Source organism: Oxyura jamaicensis, chromosome 10 (genome assembly GCF_011077185.1).
Source record: "Oxyura jamaicensis isolate SHBP4307 breed ruddy duck chromosome 10, BPBGC_Ojam_1.0, whole genome shotgun sequence".
NCBI lineage: Eukaryota > Metazoa > Chordata > Aves > Anseriformes > Anatidae > Oxyura > Oxyura jamaicensis.
This window is the reverse complement of record NC_048902.1, coordinates 1928357-1950435: the sequence shown is the minus strand read 5'-3', so window position 1 is coordinate 1950435 and position 22079 is coordinate 1928357. Positions and strand designations below refer to the sequence as shown.

Genomic DNA, 22079 nt, shown 5'->3' with positions numbered 1-22079 from the left:
ACTTTGTTAAATGTACAGCCATTGCTCCATTTTTACAAAATGGACTCTCCACATAAGACAGACAACAGACCACTTAAGTTGTAAGGCTTTAGGACAGTTTTTTTTGTTTGTTTGTTTTTCCCCCAGGAGTAGTAATAATCCAGAAGCCCAAGCAAACGGGAGCTGGCAAGGCCTCAGTGGTCCACAGCAGAATGAGACAGATACCACCACATTTAGAAAACCTCTCAGAAAGTAGCTTTAAGAACTGCAGCTTGGCCTTGTCTGCTAAGGGCAGAAAACCGAGTAACTGAAACTGTAGCTAAAGGTGAGCTAAGATTCAGAAAACCTTTAGAAAACTGAAGTCAGCACAATCGTTTCTGGGAAATTACAGATTAAATCCTGTCAGCAGAGTTTGCGTGAAGATAATCCTGCCTCAGAGGATGGCAGTGGACTAGAGAACCTCGCAAGGGTTCACAACCAAGCCTATTTTTCTATGAACCTAAAGTCGCTGTGTTTTAACGCCCAAGAACCAAAGCACAGAATTCTGTACTGCCCAGTTCTGGCTAAAAACAGGCCCTCCAGCTGATCCTCCCGTGTCACATCACAGATCTCACATCCCGACTCTCAGGGAGGTTTCACCCACAGGCCAAGCCCCACTGCTATCAACAGACTCCAGTCAGTCACAGGAACCTTCTTGGAGCAGAAAAAAATTGCATCGTCTGAAAAACACCTAAGGGACCGTGACTTATGTAATGCCCAAACATTTTATGTGTAGAGAAGTAGAGTCCTGCCTTGCAAGATCAGAAACACACCGCATTGAGCTGGACTGATGGCAACAGCAGCCCTGCATGAGGGAGCCCCAGAGCACAGGCAGAGGGCTCCCTCCAGGTTAACCCGCTCTGCATCCCAGTGTGTCGCGCATGTGGAGAAGCACGGCTTGGCTGAATCAGTGGGGTGCAGAGGTACGGAATCCATGTGTGCAGATACACAAGAAGCATACTTTCTTTGTTGAATCCAAATATTTTTCAGCCTAAATTGCACTGGTGTGTGTTCTAAACATTTTATTACAAAAGTTTCAGATTTCCAGTTTATTTTACAGTCATCTCTGTTACTAGTTACAAAACAGTTATATTTATATGGCTTTGAAACAACCATCTGGAATCATGTCCTGAAAAACATTCTTCTGGCAGCCAACTTGTGTACTTCTGAGTAATTAGCATGTGCTTAGAAAGACAGGGCACACTTGTTTTTTTAATTTGTGAGCCCACTTTCCACTAATTACCACATTTTCCAAAGAGTAAAAAATAACATTCTGTGTCTCTCAAACTCAGCTGCATCAAACCCCTGTGTGCAAGACCAAGACAGAATATATGCTACAGATGACTGGAACCGTGACATGAACCTGCGTTCCCCCACATACACCCCCGTGCGTTTGCCTTTGCATGGTTCTGCTACAGCTCTGCCCCAAGGGAGGTAGCTTCCCACAGACAGGCAGAGCGGTCAGAAGCACTACAATTTCAAACAGCTGCAGCTTCATCCCATAAAGACCCTCTGCTAGATTAAACACCTGCAAAGAGTTCTGCTAATTTCTCAGCTTCCAAAACAAAACATTTTCTTCCATCTATTCCCATACACCAGGAACTAATTTTCAAAGTACCCAAGTCCATACCACAGGGTGGACATGTGGACTAGAACTACGTACTGCTAAGACATTACGGTATCTAGTACTGAGAAGATAGCAGAAGAAATATCCGAAGCTAATGTACATGCATACAGAACTCAGCTAAACACTGCTTAGCTTCAAGGTTTTTCAGATCTCCTCAAAACCTTAAGCTTTTCAAGTTTTTGAAACACCTATGCAAGCTGATGTAAGAAACATCTAAAAGCCGGATACCTTCAAGATTAAAGGCTGTCAAAGAACCCATTTACCTAAAATCTCTAATAATGTTTCAAAGCTATATATTCTTTCAAAATTTTACAATCACGCATTTTAAAAAATGTCTGTTTGCTTCTCAGATTCAGGAATCCCAGACAGGCAGGAATGGATCATGACTCTTTCCGTCTTTGAAGCTGGCTGTGTCAATATTTCAGATTTCGGTATTTCCAAAGTTCAGCCCATAGCATGCAATGCATGTATCTTAAACTACCCCTAAGATCTCCAATACAAATGCAACACCTTGGTTTAACTGTGTTGAAAATTTTGACCTCCCATTTCTGGGTTCCTGGCAATACTAGTCAACCTGCCAGCACACCCTCAATGACATTACCTAACAACAAAAACATGTTTGCCACAGGAAAGCCTGAAGAGGTTGCATAGGACATTGTGAAAAGAACGCAAAAAAAAAAAAAAAAAAAAAAAAAAGGTGGAAATAAAGATAGGCTCAAAAGTTTATGGAACAACAAATAGCTTTGAGGCATGTTAAAGTCTCCTTCCAAGTTATCTGGGAACTGTTCTTTCAAGGCAGTCCAGTGTATTTCAGACGCAGGCTACTTTCATATATAGCAGTACATACAGAAATATGAAATGCCCCTTGCCCCCAAGGCAGCAGTTCTCAACCTTTTCCAATTCACAGACTCAATTCTTAATTGTAGTGCTAGGTCTTCTACATATCTACATGGCCTAGTAAGGCCACCTCTTCTTAGTTATGTTTTGTGGACCACTTGCAAAGAAGTTCAGAGACACAAGTCAGGTTTAAAACCACTGCTTTGTGAATTATAAAGTGACAGTGTTTTTAACAACCATATTACAATCACAGTGCATCACACACACATATATTTCACTTGAAGTAAATCCAGAAGTACCTTTAACAAATTTCACTGTCACATGCATGACGTATTTTTAAATAACCTGAAGAAGCTCAAAGCATCCTGCTTACTCAAAAACTTCAGTAACTGAAGGGGAAAGTTGTCCTAAAATATAAAAATACATGAACAAAAGTAGTAAGTAACTAAGAAAAATGGTGGGCCTGAAGTCCATTATTGTCAAATTACAAAACGGCTCAAGTCTTTGAACTGGCAGTGCCGCACTCACAGATTGAGTTTTCCCCAGCATCTAGTAATGTCATGCTATGGCAAGATTAGATCCTAAGACAGACACACATGGTGGCGCCTGCTACATGCCAGCAGCTGCTCCAGATTCAGTGTTCGGAAAAGTATGAGAGCCAGTTAATCCTATTGAGTTCTGGGAGATCAAAGAGGATTTGTACGAGGGTAACACATCCACAGATTAGCGAAATGTTCTCAATTTAAGTGTGGTCACTGTGTGATCATGTTCAGAAAGCATTTTCATCTGAAGATATAAAGAATTTTTTTTACTATGTTCAGAGGGATTAGAATTACATGAAGTTCTGAACGTCACACTTAAAACCTGGGAACTGTGCTCATAAAACACCATTCCCTCCCCATCTACCTCTCATACAAATTTGGACTCACTGATACAGGAAGGTTGGCTATCCCATAGCCGTATGTAACATCAGCAAAGGGAACACAGCATCTTTCTTAACAACGAAAACCCCAGCAGTATGATCCAGCAGCCCACTTTTCTGAACAAGATCAGAAGGAACAAAATGGCTAAAGATGTTACCAAACAAATTATTTAAGCAGACAAAGTTCACACTGGCATTATCTACAATTAATTCATAGAGAATGTAAAGTGACGCAGCAATCTAAGCGTCCGACAACTCGGCAAGAAGCTGTATGCCTAACCGAACACGCAATTAGGGCAGTTAGCAGTTCTGAAGAACTTCCCAGAACTCACTGCTGATGAGGTCCTTCACAAACAGCTTACATATGAAACTACTAAGTCTTTGCTCTAAATTGTTTGCACTCTGCCACTACCTTGAAAATCGCAACACTGTTCAGCGCACAACAGAACAGCCTCTGCTCAAGGCAACAGTGAACAAAGGGCTTCCAAAAGAAAAGGCTGTCCACTTAGATCACTGGAAAAATACCCCTCTGTGGACTGAGCTGATTGCTTGCAGCATCTAACCAACAACATCACCTGAAGGGCAAGAAGGAACCCTTCTGACAGACATGAAGGAGTCTCCCACAACCAGAAAATCACTAACAGCAGAGATCCTGGAGAAACACCTAAGTGGTTACAAGTACACACGTACCTAACCATCAACCAGAGAAGCATCATAAGTAACCTAAACAGATGCACAAATGTTACTTCTGTGACAAGTACAGAGGCTGACAGAGCTGCAGAAAACTCTCAATCTCATTCAGCCAACACAGGGCAACTCCTGCTGTCCTTGAACTTTCCCCTACCCAATAATTCATTCATCTAATTGCAATAACGTATATTTAAACGCAGGCATCGATATTTTAATGTCCATCAACTAAATTCTGAATTTACAGCAACATCCCAGCATGTCTACAGAATAAGAGCACCCAGACCAAGTCAGCTGGCTGTCAAGATAAAAATCTATTCTGTATATTTATCTTGCTACCATGACTGAGCATGACTGTAAGAGAAGAAAGTACTCTTGTATTTAGCTGAAGATATAAACCCATATTGGAGTACTTTAACTCAGTGGATAGCAGTGTCTTAAGGGCACTGTGCTCAGCTGGACTTATCTTCCTAAACTAAAGGTTAAATAAGGTGGTAGAAACTGACCGCGAGCCAGAAAATGCTACTTTTTATAAAGCTGCATTCATCACTCTGGATGGACACCATTCAAAATCTGTTGATATGGCATCTGTATTGCACGTTGCTGCCTCGTTCCATAAATCCTTGGAAAAGTTTCACTACAGATCTGAAATTAATACCAACAGCTACCAGGCATGTCCTGGAACTGCGCAGTTCATTCAGTGTTGAAATGAGGACCCATTTGTCTTGGTAACTTCAAAGAGCCAACAACAAATGTGTGTATTTTCTCCTGAATACACTTGTCTATCTTTTTCTTCCCAAGTGTGCTCTACTTGCACATCCTATTTAAAACTTTACTTTCCCATGGAATCTGATCCTCCCTCTTACCTGAAACAAATAAATCTCTTGTTTTTAATATCAATATCTAGTCACAGTGACAGGTCAAGGCTTCTGTTACTATTTTCACTAGACAACCCATTTCTTCAATCTTTTATAAACCATCCACAAATACTCACCAGGGTCTACAGCATGCTTCATGCCACCCTCATTAGATGGACAGATTTTGTTCCTTAAGACAGCTTTCATATCCTAGACTGAGTGCTTGAAGTTCATTGGGTTAGGGACCCCGTGTGTTTATTCTAGAAGCTGACCATTTTATCTCCACAATACTTTAGCCTGGGTTGGCTATCCTTCACCATAACCCCAAACATTTCTGAAAGACTCTACCTTGCTTGTAAGAGATAAGGAAGGTTCAATAAAGCACTGGTTTAAGCTCCAAGAAGAAAAAACGAACATCAGATACATCCCAGGTCAATTCTCAGAACTACGGGGAAGAAAAACAGACAAACATTTTTAGTCAGTAAGCTAACACTCCACTATTTCTGTCCTTTCTATTTAAGCCTCATTTCATCATCAGTTGTGAAGCTGTAAATTATCATCGATACTTTTTAAAATAATTGTAGGGAAAAGGGAAATTTCACCAAGGGAAAAATACCCATTTTCTTTCCCAAAAAACAGAAAAAAAAAGGTATCAAGAGAGTCAACACAAAATTCAAGCCAATCTGACACACATAGCATAGAAAGGAGGGTATAGAAAAAGGATAACCCATGTTGTGTTAGTGTTAATATAAAATGATGCATCATCTAAGAAAACTGTGAAAGATCTGTCTTTAAAGAAAGATAACTTTCATCGTCAGGGTTTTCCTTAAAGCAACGTAGATAAACTTGATGGCAAGAAAGCAGAAACTCCCTAACATTATGAGTGAGGTATGAACATGGAAACTTGCAAGCTGCCCGGGGTTAATTTTAAATTGCACAACTGTGATTTTGGCACTTGAGCTTTTTCCAGCTATTCCTGTGAGGGGAAAAACAAGGAAAAAAAAAAAAAAAAAAAAAAAAAAAAACGCAAAAAAACACACTTTAGCCACGACACTTTGGCTTGATCCTTCCTTATCTTCTGTGGGATATACTCCTTCCTTCACAAATATAGCATAGTCTGAGTAGCAGTTTATTTTAAGCTGAAAAATAAGACTGAAGGTGGCAAGCTCACACAGTTTGAATAGTTATCTCATTCCATGCTAGTAAACAGAACTCAAAACTGCTGGCATTAAATCCCATCAGCACCAACACGGGACCAACAGCTATAGCAGGGTTCTAGATCTCAAAATACAACCCTCAGCCAACCAAGCACAGCTTCCCCAACAAAAACACTAACTGCAAGTGTTCCAAACACCTGAATGGAAGGGATAGAGATTGCAGCTGCTGCCAAAAAACCTACATTTATTTCCTTTACATAGTGATCCATGTAAAATTTTCCAAAAATGGATTTATCGTAGAGATCAACAATGAATCCTAATGTAAGAACACAACCTATACAGAATGCTTACCATACAGCTCTACACTGGCAGATGAAGAAGAAAACAAAACAAACAAAAAGCAATCTGCAAATTGCAAATAAATCAGGCTAGGATTAGCATGTCTTTTTCACAGTTATGTTATGAAGTGAGGCATCGTGAGAAGACCAGGAAAAGCATAAAACAATATAAAATCAGACATAATTTGATTCAGTCATAGGATAAAAAAAAAAAAAAAGAGGGTGTGTTAGTTAATACTTTCACTGTTTCATAAGATTTTATTTATCTTTAATTTACAATACATAAAGAATACAGTGTATATATGATTCATGACTATCATTGATAACTGCATGAATGCTCTTGCTTCCCAGAAAATTTCAACATAACCCAAAGACATGAAGTTCCTTTTGCTGGGAAACTGGCTCTACAACCTCTCATTTCATGACTTAATAGAAAACAAAGCAAGAAACAAAAACACTTCTAAAGTTACACTTTGACTTTAATAAATCTTTTTTTCCAAGTATCATTCCATTAAAGGTTTTAAACCAGAAAAATACTCTTAAGAATAAATAAAACAATCAAGACACCAAGTCTTGTGAAAGTATTTTTGTCAGATTCTGTCAGAGAATCATTTCAGCATGGATTTACTTAATTTTACATCATTTTTTTCAGCTACTTAGCTTATATAATATGTCAGAATGCCCAAGAGTTTTAAAGCAATTAAAGATACAAGCTAGTAATCAATACTAGTTTGCAGCTTTTCTCTAAGTCTTTCATGTCCAGACAAGTAGAAAAAAAACCCACCCCAGCTCAAATCAAAGGGCATCACTAGGCAACCCTGGGTATTAGTCACGTTACTCTCCTAGAAGCACTTTCAAGTCAAGCCACAGGCAAGTGTCTAAGCATTTGAATAGCCTAGCTAAATTTCATGAGTGTAATGTGTAATACTTCTTATAGCAAACATTAAAAGAACATTTATCAGAACCAAAATCTCGTCAATCTTTCCCACATAACCATCTCTGTAAGTTCAACAACACTCAGCTTGATTGGCAGTTTAAAGCCGTTAGAAAAACAAGCAGTTTGCTAGAACGGGCTGACACCAAGGACTCCCATGCCTACTGGCTGAAAAATAAATACCCATTACTTCATCAGAAAGTCACCATCTCATGTTTAACATGTTCCTGAGGCTGCAGCTTCACATCAGGTCTGAGTTAAAACTTGCTGCCACATACAGAAGCGCCCTGCTCCGGCTGCCTCCCCTTGCACTACCTCAAGTCACAACCGGCTCTTCACAGTGCCAGTTCAGGCAGCTACACCAGTAAAAACAAAACAAACTATTCATTTACCTTTATAGGGTCAGGGTTCAAAGACAGCCAAGTAAATTTTTACACCTCTGCCACAGAAAACATCCTTTGCCCACATCCCCTAAGTCATGACCACACCAACTTACTGTCTTGATGCTCACTTGGCCAATAAAGCAGTTCCGTTGGCTTATCTGGAACAAATATCAAACTCAGCAGAAAGTAAGTTACCTGAGATTTTAGCAAGTTGACTCTCTGAGCTAGACAAGACATTGCCAAGCCTGCTTCTAGAAAGAAGGGACTGCATGGGCAGCTGCTCCTCTCGGTTGCAGCCCCTTGATCCATCAGATGTGCTCCAGCATGAAAACTGTTAAGTTGCATGGCTAGGATGGAAGAAAATGCCTGGTGCAAAATGCTACCCAGCACTAGTAAGAAAACTCCAGTTCAACAACTGGGATGTATATAGTTGAAGGATATAACTGAAACAACAAAACTATATAGCCAAGAACAGCTTTCAATGACGGTTTCAGGAGAATTTCTCATACATCCTACCACTAGCCAGAAAATCTAGTACTCAGCTTCAGGCCAGCTCTTCAAAGAAATCCAGCTCTTCAAAGAAATCTTTTTGGAAGTTGTTCAAATCATGCCCTTTCTGGATAAGGTATTCTGACCAGGTAGTACAAAAGTAAACTAAACTCAACCTACTTTCTCTTTCCTTCTCCTTATACATTTTAGTTTCGGCTTAGTATTTTTAATTTGGTTAAGAAGAATCAACTCCAAGCAGTTCTCACATACTTGGAGGTTAGAAAAAGAGAGAGCAAAATTACCCTTGAGTTAAACAAAACTGCATTAGACTAACAACTAACAAATACTGTAGATAAGACAAAGTTCATTCAAATGACTTTAATTACAAGGTGATTGCTAAACCAATTTAAGCTGAAAGAATATTTTCTAAAAATCCATGTTTTAATAAGACTTAAAAGAGCAATGTACAAAAGAAGACAGTATAAAAAAGTACTTCTTTTAATCTTTGTAATCCACAAAAAGCCTCATTTCTGGAAGCTGAAGTGAACCACTTGCTAAGTAAAGGCTTAGTTAGCATCAAACCTATGACAGTGATTAAAACATTTTCACTCTTAGGAGTGCAGTACAAATAGCCAACACTTTAATTAAACTGACATTTAAGCAAACATGTCATCAGTGGTGTATGTATGTGGTGGTGTATGTTTTGCATTGTCATTTCAGAGGTATCTGGGAGGCTTTTACATGAAAGTACAGCATGTTGTATCCATACAGCATAAGAAACAACTCCCTTTCTCTACAGCTGGCTTCTTCCTGAGAAGGTTACAAATGAAAAGCAGGTAACCTCATGTAAGGAACCAGACTCCCAGCAGAGGTCTTAACCTAAGAGGATTACAGGGTCAAAATTCCAGCAGATGGAGAAAGGTTTTATCTGCACATTGAAGAGACACAGGAACTCTTGGTAAGTTATTAAAAAAAAAAAAACAATCCACATTTCTTAGGCACTCAGACTTCTGAGTAGAAATTTTTCACTTGGTTTTCGTATTTGCAAGTGTCTACACTGCAGTCAGCTGCTCAGCAGAATATGTTAACACACACAGAGCTCTGTGCTACTGCAGCTAGAACGCTTCCCACACTTTCCAGGCAGGAAAAATGGAGGTAGAGTACTTCAGTAAACTGTTAGCCTAATTAAACACAGAAAAAGCAAGGTGTCCAGTTTAAATGCTGGATCTCGAAGAACCAGGGAATGTCAGACAGCAAAATGCTCACTATGAGGCACTCGAACCCTTCTATCATTTTACAGAAAAGCAGAATTCAGATGGGGAGGAGAGAGATGGGTAACAATTATTCTTACATAATTATTAGCTACTTCATGTTATGTTACATAACACAAATCCATATAATAAACTTTTCATAGCATCAGCCAACGCTTTCACTGAAAGAGGCATTAAGCTATGCTTTCTGCTACCTCTTTGAAGTCACAAATTCTGTAAGACTGTGTGAAAAGTCAGTTAAAAAAACAGCACCGATAACATCTGAATGCTATCTCACCAAAGCAGAGACTAGAGGGAAACTACACATGGGGAATTTAATCTTAAAAAGAAAGTGTGGTAAAGATCAGATATTTCTTGTAGCTGTTCCCTACTTTACAACTGGCATTTGCACAGCCAAATAAGGTGTTTAAAAATAGCGTAGAAGCAGCAATGATTCTGCCCATAATATTCTCCTCCACTAACGTTGCAGCTAAACCAATCTATTTATAAAACCGACCAGGAACAATAGGAAATAGCACCATAAGGATTATATGAGACTGTGAAACAGTATTACTAGCATGTGCATTCACAGTGCGGCTCGCTGCACTTTTTAAAAGAGACTTTTATGGACTTGCAGAAATTTGCTGGGTTTGTTTAACTCTGACATTTACATCACTAGCATATGATGATGATTATTATTTTTAATGCTTAGGCAAGACGTGGATTTTCATTCTGGGCTTCAATTCATGGAAACTGAAATGTCTTAGGTGATCAGTTTACTACGCTAACTGCAGAAATTTCAGTTTACTCAGACATGGTAAGAAATACTTTCAGTCAAAAAATCCCCAAATAGGCCAGCATAGTAATGTACTGTCCACAGTAAATAAGGAATGCCTAGGAAAAAAACAGTATTGTACTGTACCACTCATGTTCTTCCAACTCTTCTGTACAAATTATAAGCTCTTTTTCCATATCCTTATTGGAAACACAATTTAAGCATTCTATATGAAGATTATGATTTCCCCTAATAAACTCAGGAAAATTACTGATTTATTCTATTGGCCAACCAATTCCTGCAGTTTTCAAAACTGAAATGTACCGTACATGATAAAAAAAATGGCACTGTGACGATCTCTGGTGCAGCAGCTGCTGCAGTAAGACAAGATTTTAAAAAGCAGAGAAAGTAAAAAAAAAACAAAAAAAAAAACACACTTTATTCACACCAGAAACAGAGACTTCATTGGAATTTTCCTTTATCAAAATAACCCCATTATGGCTACTTACATCTTTGCTGTAAGAGAACTGTACAATATATATAAATATATATATATATAAAGCAACGTTAGTGCTTCCTCATTATTAATCGTCATCATCTTCTTCTTCATCACTGATCACATATTTCTTATGCTTCTTACTTGCTTTGTCATCATCCTCTGCTTTTCTCTTTCCAGAAGGTTCACCTTCCTGAAGGTGAGAAAAGAGAGAAAAAAACAAACAAACCGTATTTCAGGCTAAAATACTGAGAAGAACAACAGACAACAATTATTTTCTGAAAGAAAAGCAGAGTTATTAGTTCTAGTCTTCCCACTTCGTGCTACTATAACAAAAAATATATTTGTAAATCAGCAAGTTTTTGTTTTGTTTGTTGTTGTCTTTAAACAAACAAACCACACTCTGGCATCAAGGAAAAGGACTGATGAGAAACCACTAGTACTAAGAATCAACACCACAGCTTACAGTCCAAGAAATATAAGTGTAGGAGGCTTTAAAGAGATGGTCACAGGAACTTAAATCATTCAGACTTCAGCTACTCACCAGAATTCATGAGGAGCTAGTTATTACTCGATCACTTGAGGTAACATCAATTTACAGATAGCTTGTTTGGTTTTTAAATTTAAAAATACCTCAAACCATTTAATTCAAATGCTAAAATATAGACACTAACGCATGAAGTAAACTAAACTCTAGTGTTTTCCTGTATGTAAAACGCTTAAGGAGACATGGTGGGATACTTGTTGATCTCCTATTTTTCTTCCTAAAAACTTGAAGGAAAACATTTACCTTCACGACACAGATACAAGTCTTGTCTTTGTTGAAAAATCAACCCTAAGACCAGAACTAAGTGAGTGGTTCACAATGCAGAGTTCTAGAACAAATACTGAAACTATATAAAAACTGCTTGTGAATACAAAAACAGGGAAAACCACAACAAAACAGCAGATTCTGACTAACGAACTGGCCTACAACACATTCCTGAATTGCTTCCCTTTACCTCATCTGCATTTCGAATTCAACTTTTTTTTTGGTCATACTGTATTTCCAGTTAATTACCTGTTTGAAAGCAATACCAAATGACTTTCACAGGCTGGATGACCAATTTCTAGCACCTAAATATAAAGTCAGTGGGGTGATTGCTAATCTAAACACATTTACACCAGTGCAGGTTAAATCATCCTTCTAAACAGCAATTTGATTCAGAACACTATGAAGACATTTGCTCACGCTACAAGTAATTATTTGCAAATGAAAAACTCATCAATTTGGAAACAAAGAATGAGCAGTAACTTGATTATTGCTTAAAAAGAAAAGTGTTTGAGAAATACCCTCAGTTCTAAGAAAGCTCATCTCTTTTTCCATTATTTTATTTTATTTATTTTTAAGAGCAACACACATTAATTGGATTTTAAGAAGCAGCAAAAGACAACACAGCCTTTTGGAATTCTAATGAATTGCTTTTTATTCAAAGCATTTTCTTCTATATTTACATTAAATTAGCATGGTAAGAATCTGAATTAGGAAAGAATTTTAAGCATGGGAAACACAAATTAGTATGGGTGGGAAATCTCAATCATAGCTACTTCCTCAGACATTTATGCTCTTATAATCTAGTTAGGCTATTGTTAAATGATTCACCGTCCTCTTTAGCAGGCTATCTCCATTAATTACAGGAACAATAAAAGCCCCTGCCATGTGATGATAATGTGCATTAACAACAGGCTGATGTTCTCAGTACTGGTAACAAATTGTTATTAGGAGGGAGATTTGGGCTGTTGTTGACTGACAGCCCACAAAAGCAAGTCTGTGTAGAAGTTCATTGTTTCACATATGTGGATACATATTAAAAATATATACTTCCTACCTGCTGACTGAAAGTAAGTAGTTAGGCTATCCTGTTTTATCCTCCTAACGTTGTAGCACCCCTCTGTGGCCCTGATGGGAATATTGCCTTTCCATCATGTAACTGTAAAATGGAGGCTACCATTCTCACACAGCGGAGAAATCCAGTTGACTAGATCCTTTCTTTTCAGAGACTAGAATTGCAAAATCCTGACACTGATTGCTACATTATAAACTAACAGCTGGTAGTATCTTGTCAATAAAATAAATAAGCAAATAATTTCTACTGACAGACACTAGCAGAGCTCTCATAATTACAGTTTTGTCTACAGGCCTCACTATGGCTTTCTGAAATATGAGTCCTATTTTCCAAAATATTAGATTTTCCTCAATAACTAATAACAAGCCAGGATCTACGAATTTCAAAGAAAAACTCATTTTCACTCCTGCTTCATAAAACATTTGCGTATTAGTGCAAATACTCAGCTAACAATATAAGAGGAATAGCATCACAGCAGCAAGAACACACATTCAGAATGTAGCAAACATCTCAACAGGCTGGGAAATAAGACACACCTGACAAGAAATTCACAGGAAGCACAATACAGAAATGGAAATGACAGAAATCTTACTCCTCAAAAATCAAGATTTCTCTTACGTGTCCTAGTGAAAACTGTGTCATATATTGCTCATTTAAACAAAACTTCAGAGTTTCAGCAGCTGTGATTAAAGACATCTAACATGCGTTCTCTAAAAGGACACATTGCAAGCTATACTGCCAAATTGTTCTTTTATGATGCTTTATTACGGAAGCCTTTAAAATTCAACAGTAAGATTTGAGCCACTTCAGCAGCTGTTAGAGTAGCATACTGGACATAACAATAGGAAAACACCTAAAAGAAATCTGGGACAATAAGATAATTTTAACAGCTAAAAGTAAAATAATCTCTTAAGGGAAATAGTGATATAAAACTTTCAATAAAGAACTGAAAAATATTCCACAAGCTTAGTACTTCCTGGTTCCACTTCTAATGTTGAATGAAAATAGTAAGTTTCTAATCTCAAAAATAGTAACTGTCCATCTTAAAAAGCACTGTTGCAGTACACACATGCAGTATCTGAAGAGGTGACGTTGCTGGAACAAAAGCTCAAGATAAGATACACACAAAGATTCATTTGTTTATATGTAGCATTGCTAAGTTACAAACCAAAAAATACCTGAAATTTTAAAAGAGGAAACAGCACTACTACTCTAGCTAGCAGTTAGCTTGATAGTGCTCTAATGTTTTGGATGATACTCAGGTGACAGATAACATCTGCTTAGCATCGGATTAGCTGCACCGTAGGTGGTTTTTTTTTTTGTTGTTGTTTTAAAAAAATAAATTCTATTTTTAAAGAGTAGAAATGTTATATGAAAACTCTTCCTTTGTTTTCACAATAAACAGGAGAGGACCTTGTAGCTTAGGAAACAAGACTGAGCTAGGATTCTGATGTTGAGTCTTTTTACTCCTTGCATAATTTTGGTCAAGTCATTTTACACAGTCCTGTATCAATGTTTCCATCTTTAAATCAGCAATAATAATAGTGACTTCCTTCAGATATCACTCAGGTCTATGAAATGACACAGCAAATAAGAAAATGCCATGATTAATCACTGTTGACAGCATGCCAAGTCAAATACTACATTCATCAGAGCATAAATGAAACTACAGAAGTCTCAGCTTTAAAAACTGGATTAAGTGCAGGAAATGTTCCCAACTGAAAATGAGTACCTTTTTAAGAACAAGATCATTTTCTTACCTCATCACTAGTTAGTTTCTTTGCCTTGAGTAGTCTTTGTGTTTTATCTTCATCTGAGCCCTCATCACTGTCAGAAGAATAGATTCTAGCACGTTCCTCTACAGAAAAAAAAAAAAGGTATTTATCTGAAATTGGTAAGGAAAAAGACAGTATGAAAAATACTTCTGTTACACTTAGTCTCACAAAAGGCTCGCAGAATCTAACCCCACAAAGGAAATAAGCTTACACAAACTGAATTTACATCTCCTTAAGTATCAAATTAAGCGGCAAAACACAGCCTTTCCAGGACTCTTGGGAAATTAATCCGTCTGAATTACACAAATCCTACTTGTCTCCTGGTAAGTTTTATTATTACCTCTGATGCCACCTTTGTATCTGTTTTTGATAGCAGCTAGACTGATTGCATCATCTCCCTCATCCTCTTCTTCATAGCGATCAGGTTCTAAATAATTTGCACTCAGACCACGCTGGTGCTGCTTCTCTCGCATTCTTCGCTGCTGAGATTCTCTACGAATGGAAGCTCTTAATCTCTCCTCTTCTTTCTGTCCAAAAAGAAACAAAAGATAAAGGGAAAAAAATAATAAAATACTCCGAGTATCTTGTATTCTACTGTAGCTTTTGAAATCATTTCACAGGAGTGGGAAGACTGTACATAAAACTGATTTTTTGTAAATGTATGGTAATGCAATTTCAAACAAAAAAGACTGCATGCACAAACTGCACCCATGGCTAGCTACCCTTACCTATAAAGCTACTCTTACCTATAACTGACAGACTCTGTTTTTCAAAAATACATTAAGTGTTCAGAAGTGTTCAGCTAGATTACAGCTGTGATTATTATTTTAAGATTAAATCAGCAGATAGGAAAGTTCTGTGTGAGAATACCTTAATCATTTCTGTCCGCTGAGACTCTGGATCACGACCTGCCATTGGCAAAATACGAATTTTCTGGGTCTTTGAACATCTATCTGCCAGAGACAAAGTCATCTTCCTGTGAGTGGCACTGTCCGTAGAGTGTGGCCTGTTGGAGAATTGCTATGGGTTAAATACTCCTAAAAAGAACTTATCCATTTTCAAATGACAGTTGCAGGGCAGGAATACTTAAGGTTTCAAAACCTCATCTGCACAAAAGTAAAAGCATTATTACTATTATTTTAATTCTTGTGCACTATAATAGCTACTGGAGACATCAATTCCTCTCAGCAAACTGGCTGCAGTCCATCAGCAGCCTAAATAATCATCCCCACGTTTCACTGCAATATCCCAAGGCACAATCACCATCCTGATGGCCATCATGCATCTCAAGAAAGGTTAATTTCAGAGAATATTAATATTCCGATTCACATGAGGACTTGCACTTCAAAATACAAATTAAAATATATTAAACAATACACGTAGTCTAGATACTGCGGTGAATAGCCTATTAGCCTTTCAGACTGGGAAACCTACCTGAGGAAAAATCTTTCCCAAATATGCGTAAAAGAGCACATTCTTAGAAAACAGTGAAGCTCTGGAGGTTTACTAATTTATACCTCTGATTTTTATGTACTAGTCACAACATTTATTTGCAAAAACAGTAACATCATTTGATACGGAATATCGTGTTTACCTGAAGGTTAACTTTGTCTTGAAAACAGCCTGTCCTTGTAGACCAGTCCCTTGTCTGATAAACAAATGGTTGTGATCTCCCTGCAGTGGTGCCTTGTACACGTCAAAGACCTCATTTCCCAAGTGGAGAGACATGCTTAAAAGAGATTCGTATTATCAATTACTTGATAAAGTCACTGCAGTCTATTTTTTGCCTCATTTATAAAAAGAGAAAGCCTTCACGTTTTGTTTTTGCATACAGCCAATAATTATATTTCAATCCAAATGAAGCAGAGCATAAAATTTTCAAAGCACCGAGATTAAAATAATTTCTGCTATGCAGAACTGACACTGAAGTTTGTTGACCTTTCAGTTTTGCACACCACAGCATTTCACTGTAAAAACAATTGTATTCCTTCAACAGCAAGAAGTCCAAACCAACCTTCCATCCGACCACTTGACTATCCGGGCATTACTTTCTCTAATCTCATTCCCTTCCTCATCTCGACGCATCCGCCACCGTATTGTGTTTTCTACCTGTCAGAATATAAACTTCTTTTTAATTCATAGTTTAAGTAATAGTAAGGAATGCTCTGGTAAAATACTCTGTGAAGATTGAGAATTACAGTTAGAAGGGTTACTCAATTTGCTGTATGATGCAAAGAAACAAAGGTGAAAGGGATGGCTTTTACGGATGAAATGCAGATCTGAAGGGTTTGTTTGCTTGCTTTAGCATTACTAAAACTCAGCAACCTTCCTCAGCAGTGAACTGGTCCACGCCTTCATAACCTGAACCATAAGTCAAAACACCATTCTAAAATACCAGAAATAATTTTGAAGAAATGTGGCTATTTGAGCATAAAAGAGGAAAGGAAAATTAATATTATACCTTGAGTTTTAACCTAGTTCTACCTTCTTCATCAAGCATCTCCTCATCTTCAAATTCATCCTCATAATACTGGGGATCGAAGGGTCTGTAATAAATTATACAATAGTCTTTATTCTTCTAAAAAGCAATCCAGATTGTTCTTGTGCAAAATAACAGGTGCTTGAAAGGTTTAAACTACACACTGCACACAACAGTAGGCACTGCAGCTGTGAGACAGCCATTTCTGCACTAATGTAATTTCCTGCATTGATTCTACACCCCAGGAGGCCTACCCAAGTGTCTGCACTGCCATCAATTACAGCCACTTTAACAGACCCGCTAAATGGCTCTAGCTAAAGAAAGCAAGTCTTCCTCAAAAAGGTTTTCACAGTATCAACATGGTGAAGTCAGGGTTAAATTTATAAATAAATACACATATTTTTTTACAGGGAAAATCAAAATGAAAATATTTTATAAATGTGGTGAGCTATAGATTTTTCTAAGAGCACAATCTTTTTAAATTTGAATCTGAGAATCAACCAAACAGAAATAAAGAGATTGTTCTTTCTCTTTCTTCAAAAAGAAAACCAAACCAACCAAAAAAACAGAACACCAAGAACCTGAGAGCTGGGGAAAAAATAAGCCCACTCAATAGCCTAATAGTTTCAAAAATCACTCACAATGGAACAAAACAATAATCGGGCTCTGCTACTGTAAAATTCTACTTTCAGTCCTGCCTGACCCCAGTGATCCTCAGGACTTCTATCACTGATTACAGCCACTAACTGGATTCTTAACAGTTCTCTCCTTAAACAGTCTATAGCACGAAAGCTAGGGAGAATGATTTAACTAAGGTATGACAGAAACAATACTATGCTGCCAGGTAAGAAGATATGCATTAAGTAATCCAATAAAGTTCCTATCAGAACGCTTGAAGAGATGAAATTAACAGCAGTTTACTAGGAGGGGCTGATGGGGGGCTTTGGGGCCACGCTTAATGTCACAAGCAACTCTATTAATCTGTTTTGTTTCTTCCTCTGAATTCCACAAAAGTTTTGCTTGGGTTAGGTAAAAAGTAAAAGAAGTAACCCCTGTCCCTTTTAATACTTAAATATCACATTCAGCACATGCAGGTAAAAAGAAGCTTATTCTAAAATTCAGAATGTCACTCAAAAGTGCATAAAGATTTGGTGTATTTGGCTTTCATGTCTCTGAGAGACTGAGCCTTCGTTACTTTCAGTTAAATCATACATATATATATATGTGTGATTTTAAAGACAAAATTTATTCAGTCGGGCTGAACTCCAAGCCCACAACATAGTTACTCAGCTCTTGATTAGCTAACAACCAGGCAAGTATTACTGTGGACTTATCATCACTAAAAGTATGCACCTTAATGTTAACCATTTTACATATGACCAATACATCAATTTTATTGCTAAAACAAAAACAACATAGTGCAACACTAAAAAAAAAATAATAAATAAATAAATAAATAAATAAATAAAAGAAAAAAAATTATCAAGTATTTAATACAGAATTACCTGGGCTCCACACTAAGGAAGTTGGGCAGCTTCACAAAATACAAATCATTACCCAAGTCTGTGTTTACTTTTGGTATTTCAACCTCTATTCTTGTCTCTGGAATAGGCTCTTCTTCCTGCTGTTCTTGACTCAGTCCATTCTCATCCTAAGGACAAGAAAGCACAATAAGCAAAAGTGAAAAATGTCAGTCTGTCTCCTGGTGCTGTAATAAGCACTTAGTTTTGCCCGAAGAAAAGCCATCATGCAGAGAGAGATCAGGAAGCTTCTGATAAAAACACTTGCACTATTTCTGTGAAAGCAATCCAATGCAGCTTTTTATATGATGCTTAAAGCAATTTCAAATATCAGCACAAACTCAAGAAACCAAAGACAGTAAGTAAACAGCAAAAGAGCTGACATGCAGTTTTCAGCTAAGGATGGGATAATCTGGGATAGCTTTTCTCAGATTAAAATAATAATAAAATAATGTTTTTCAATAAAATATTATCAAACTCAATCAACGTTCCAGACCTCAAAGTGGAATGGCAGCTTATTGTTTCAAAAGTCACGCCTACTCACAATGGGCTGTCCTGGAGTTGGTGGCTTGTCTTCTCCATCACTCCCTGAGGAAATGTCATCTGCACCTCCAAACAGGTCCATGACATCTGCATGTTCTTCAGGAGAAAAATTACTATTTTAAATACATATATATGGAAACACACACACCTATATACAAGTGCAGAAAAAAGGATTAACGCATCCTTCATTCTTATCATTTAGAATCACCTACAAAGATTAAAAAAATGCTGATGTTCACGAAGCGCAGATTATTTTCCTATCTTGCAAGAAAATGCTTCCCCTTGTGTTTTCAAGCTGACAATTCAGGGTATGTTTTCCTGGAAAGACCCTATCAAATGCAAGAATCTAGCTGAAAAATTATGACAGAAGAATCAAGAGTCTAAGTTTGTCCTCAAGTTCATACAGTTTAAATACAAAGAAAAATTTATATATACATAAAAAAACTTTGTTGCATGTTTTGGAGATTTTACTTCTCATTAGAATCAACACCTTTTTCTCAGCTAACTACATGTCATAAAGAACAGTATAGGTTTTCTCAGGCTCTTCTGATCAGATACACCATGTCTTGGTATCTTCTGGCAACAGTGCATGAACCAGCACTCATAAAAGAAATGCTCTGTCTTTCACATAGGAAACAGACTGGCATAGCTAAGTAGGAATAATCAGCAGACATACAGCACGTATTTCCCCCTGCAGTGTTCTTGCTGTGCCATTTTGTTATTTCCATGGCACTACAGTTACTCCATATAGAAAAGCACTACAGTTACTCCATATAGAAAATGCTATCAACTGTATCAAGTCCCACAGCAGATGAATGGCATGCTTAAGATGAGAATTAAAAGACAAATGAACCAAAAGCCCGCAAAACAACCCCGCCATTTACCTTTCTGTCCTTCTGTATCACTATCCACCTCTGAGTCTGATGCAATTGGTTTCTTTCGCTTCATTCGCAAAACTTCATCCTCGCTATCGCTACCTCTTGCAGACTCTACCAAGGAGCATAATGACTCTCAGTAAATTAAGAATTTCGTTGCACATATTTCAAAATTTTTTGTAGTATTAAATTTGATTCAGATGAAAAGGAATTTAAATGGGCTTAAAAAAAGTTATAAAGATGACTGTAATTAAAAGCTATGTGATTAATGACTTTACATTTAAGTTGTAATCTTTTCAAGCCCCTATCAAGTAAACAACAAAGATCAAACCAGGCCAGTAAGAAGCAAATCATTACTACCGTATTTGGTCCTACCAGATTTACGCTCTTGTTCCTCCTCATCAGAGTGCTGGGCCCTTTCGTCATCATCAGAGTTCTGCATCTTCTCCTCGTCAGAGTGCTGGGCCCTTTCATCGTCATCAGAGTTCTGCATCTTCTCCTCATCTGAGGCCTGTGGCCTCTCCTCCTCATCGGAGTTCTGCATCTTCTCCTCGTCAGAGTTCTGGGCTCTCTCCTCATCGTCAGACATTTGCGGCCTTTCATCTTCATCAGAGTTCTGCACTTTCTCCTCATCGTCAGAGTTCTGCTGCCTCTCCTCATCATCAGAGTTCTGCTGCCTCTCCTCATCGTCTGACTGATCACTCTTGTCCTCCTTGCCCCACTTCTCATCCTCTGAATGTGCCTTTTCAGAACCATCTCCCTCCGAATGATGACTGCCTTCATCTGATCCGTGCCCTCGATCATCCTCCTCATCATCGTGAGCAGCTTCTGAAGCGCTGTGCTGATCCACGTCTGACTGATCATTATCATCATGCTCAGAATGTCCTGAGGCTTCAGAGCGGTTGTACGATCTTTCAGAGTGGTTGTCGCTGCCTGTATGATGGGATGCTCCTTCATCCTCACTGTCATCTCCAAACAGTTCTTTATTACTAGGTTTTATTGCCTCCCTGTCATCGTCCTGGTCACTGTCGCTTCCAGAAGCGTTACTACCAGAGCCAGCGTTCTCCTGGTCGGAATCAGATTCAGATCCAGAGTCAGAATCTGCAAAACAGACATCACCCTTCAAACGTCAAATAAAACGTCCCTACAGGGAGCCTCACAAGAAGATGAGCCTCGATTAAAAAATAAAATAAAATAAAACAAAAACCAACAACAGAGATCTATAAAAAAGAATCATGTAAGTTACCTACGACAACAAAATAGAATGTGAAATGAAATGAAAGACATAACGAAACCTGACAGATGCCACATAAGGTCTCATCACCAGCTGCTATCTAGGATCCCAAAGATCAAAAGGAATAAGCAATTACACAAAACTTGAAATAGTGAGAATTTTAAATAAGCAATGCACACAGTTTACGAGATCTTTCAAGTCTGAGACCGCCGCCGTTCCTTCAGACAAAGGCAGCCCCCCTGCACCTCTCCTCCAGCCCGTTACCGCCGGCTTTGCAGAACAAGGCACTCCTGCCCCGTGCAGGAACTGGGACAGACGCTTCAGAAGCCCGACTTTAGCGGCGGGGAGCCTGCCGGGAGGCGCTCCGCCACTGCCGCTACTTTTTCACCAACACCCCGCTCCCCCCCCGGTCCCGGAGCGCCGCCAGCTGCGGCCGCAGCCGAGCCCGGCCGGGAACCAACGGCCTCACCGGCCCAAGAGGGCGAGCGGTAGCGGCAGGGCGGGGGAGGGACGGCGGCGGGGTGTGCCGGGCGGGACGGGGTCGGCGCCGCGCACCTTTCTGCTCGGCCTCCGAGTCGGCGTCGCTGCCGAAGAGCTCCTCCATGTCGGCCATGGCCGCCGCACGCGCCGCCGGCGCCGCGCAGTGACGCGCTCCCGCAGCGCCCCGCCAGCACCGCCCCCTCCCAACCCCCGGCTCGGTTCCGGTTACGGCGCCGGGCCCGCGCACGCGCCCTCCCCGCGCGGGAAGGCGGCCCCCGCCCCCCCCAGCCGCCATCTTGTGCCGTCGGCGCCGCCCCGCCTCGGCGTTGGGGGTTCTCGCGCGCTGCCTCGGGCGGCCGCACAGCCCCACGCCCCCACACGCCCCGCGGGTCCCCAAGCGCGAAGGGCCCGACGCAGGGTCCGCGCCCGTTCCCAGCCCTGCTCGGGGCTGTGTTTCTCCCCCAGAGCTGTTTAAGCACCCTCAGGTCACAGCCCAGCCACCCTTAGCAACGGTCTG

The 22079-nt window shown here is 39.2% G+C and overlaps 1 protein-coding gene across 2 annotated transcripts; it reads right to left on the bottom strand.

Moving 5' to 3' along the window:
• Positions 1-6674: 6674 nt before the first annotated feature.
• Positions 6675-21775, bottom strand: LEO1 (LEO1 homolog, Paf1/RNA polymerase II complex component). 2 transcript variants are annotated; one of them, XM_035335752.1, is made up of 12 exons: positions 21638-21775; positions 20224-20949; positions 19858-19962; positions 18975-19069; positions 18416-18561; positions 16893-16977; positions 16446-16540; positions 16026-16160; positions 15302-15437; positions 14772-14958; positions 14417-14514; positions 6675-10963 (listed from the first exon to the last, which is right to left on the bottom strand). In XM_035335752.1, the coding sequence occupies exons 1-12, from the start codon at positions 21693-21695 to the stop codon at positions 10859-10861; spliced, it is 1971 nt and encodes a 656-aa protein (XP_035191643.1). In that variant the 5' UTR covers positions 21696-21775; the 3' UTR covers positions 6675-10858. The 2 variants fall into 2 exon arrangements, with proteins under 2 accessions (XP_035191643.1, XP_035191644.1); XM_035335753.1 differs by having other exon boundaries at positions 10891-10959.
• Positions 21776-22079: the final 304 nt, after the last annotated feature.

Coding starts and splice junctions, on each gene's coding strand:
- LEO1 (XM_035335752.1), bottom strand. CDS start 21,695: ATGGCCGACATGGAGGAGCTCTTCGGCAGCGACGCCGACTCGGAGGCC. Junction 19,963..20,223: donor GGAACAAGAGCGTAAATCTG/GTAGGACCAAAT, acceptor GCTCCTTGGTAG/AGTCTGCAAGAGGTAGCGAT. Junction 16,161..16,445: donor GTCAAGTGGTCGGATGGAAG/GTTGGTTTGGAC, acceptor ATCTCTTTTAAG/CATGTCTCTCCACTTGGGAA.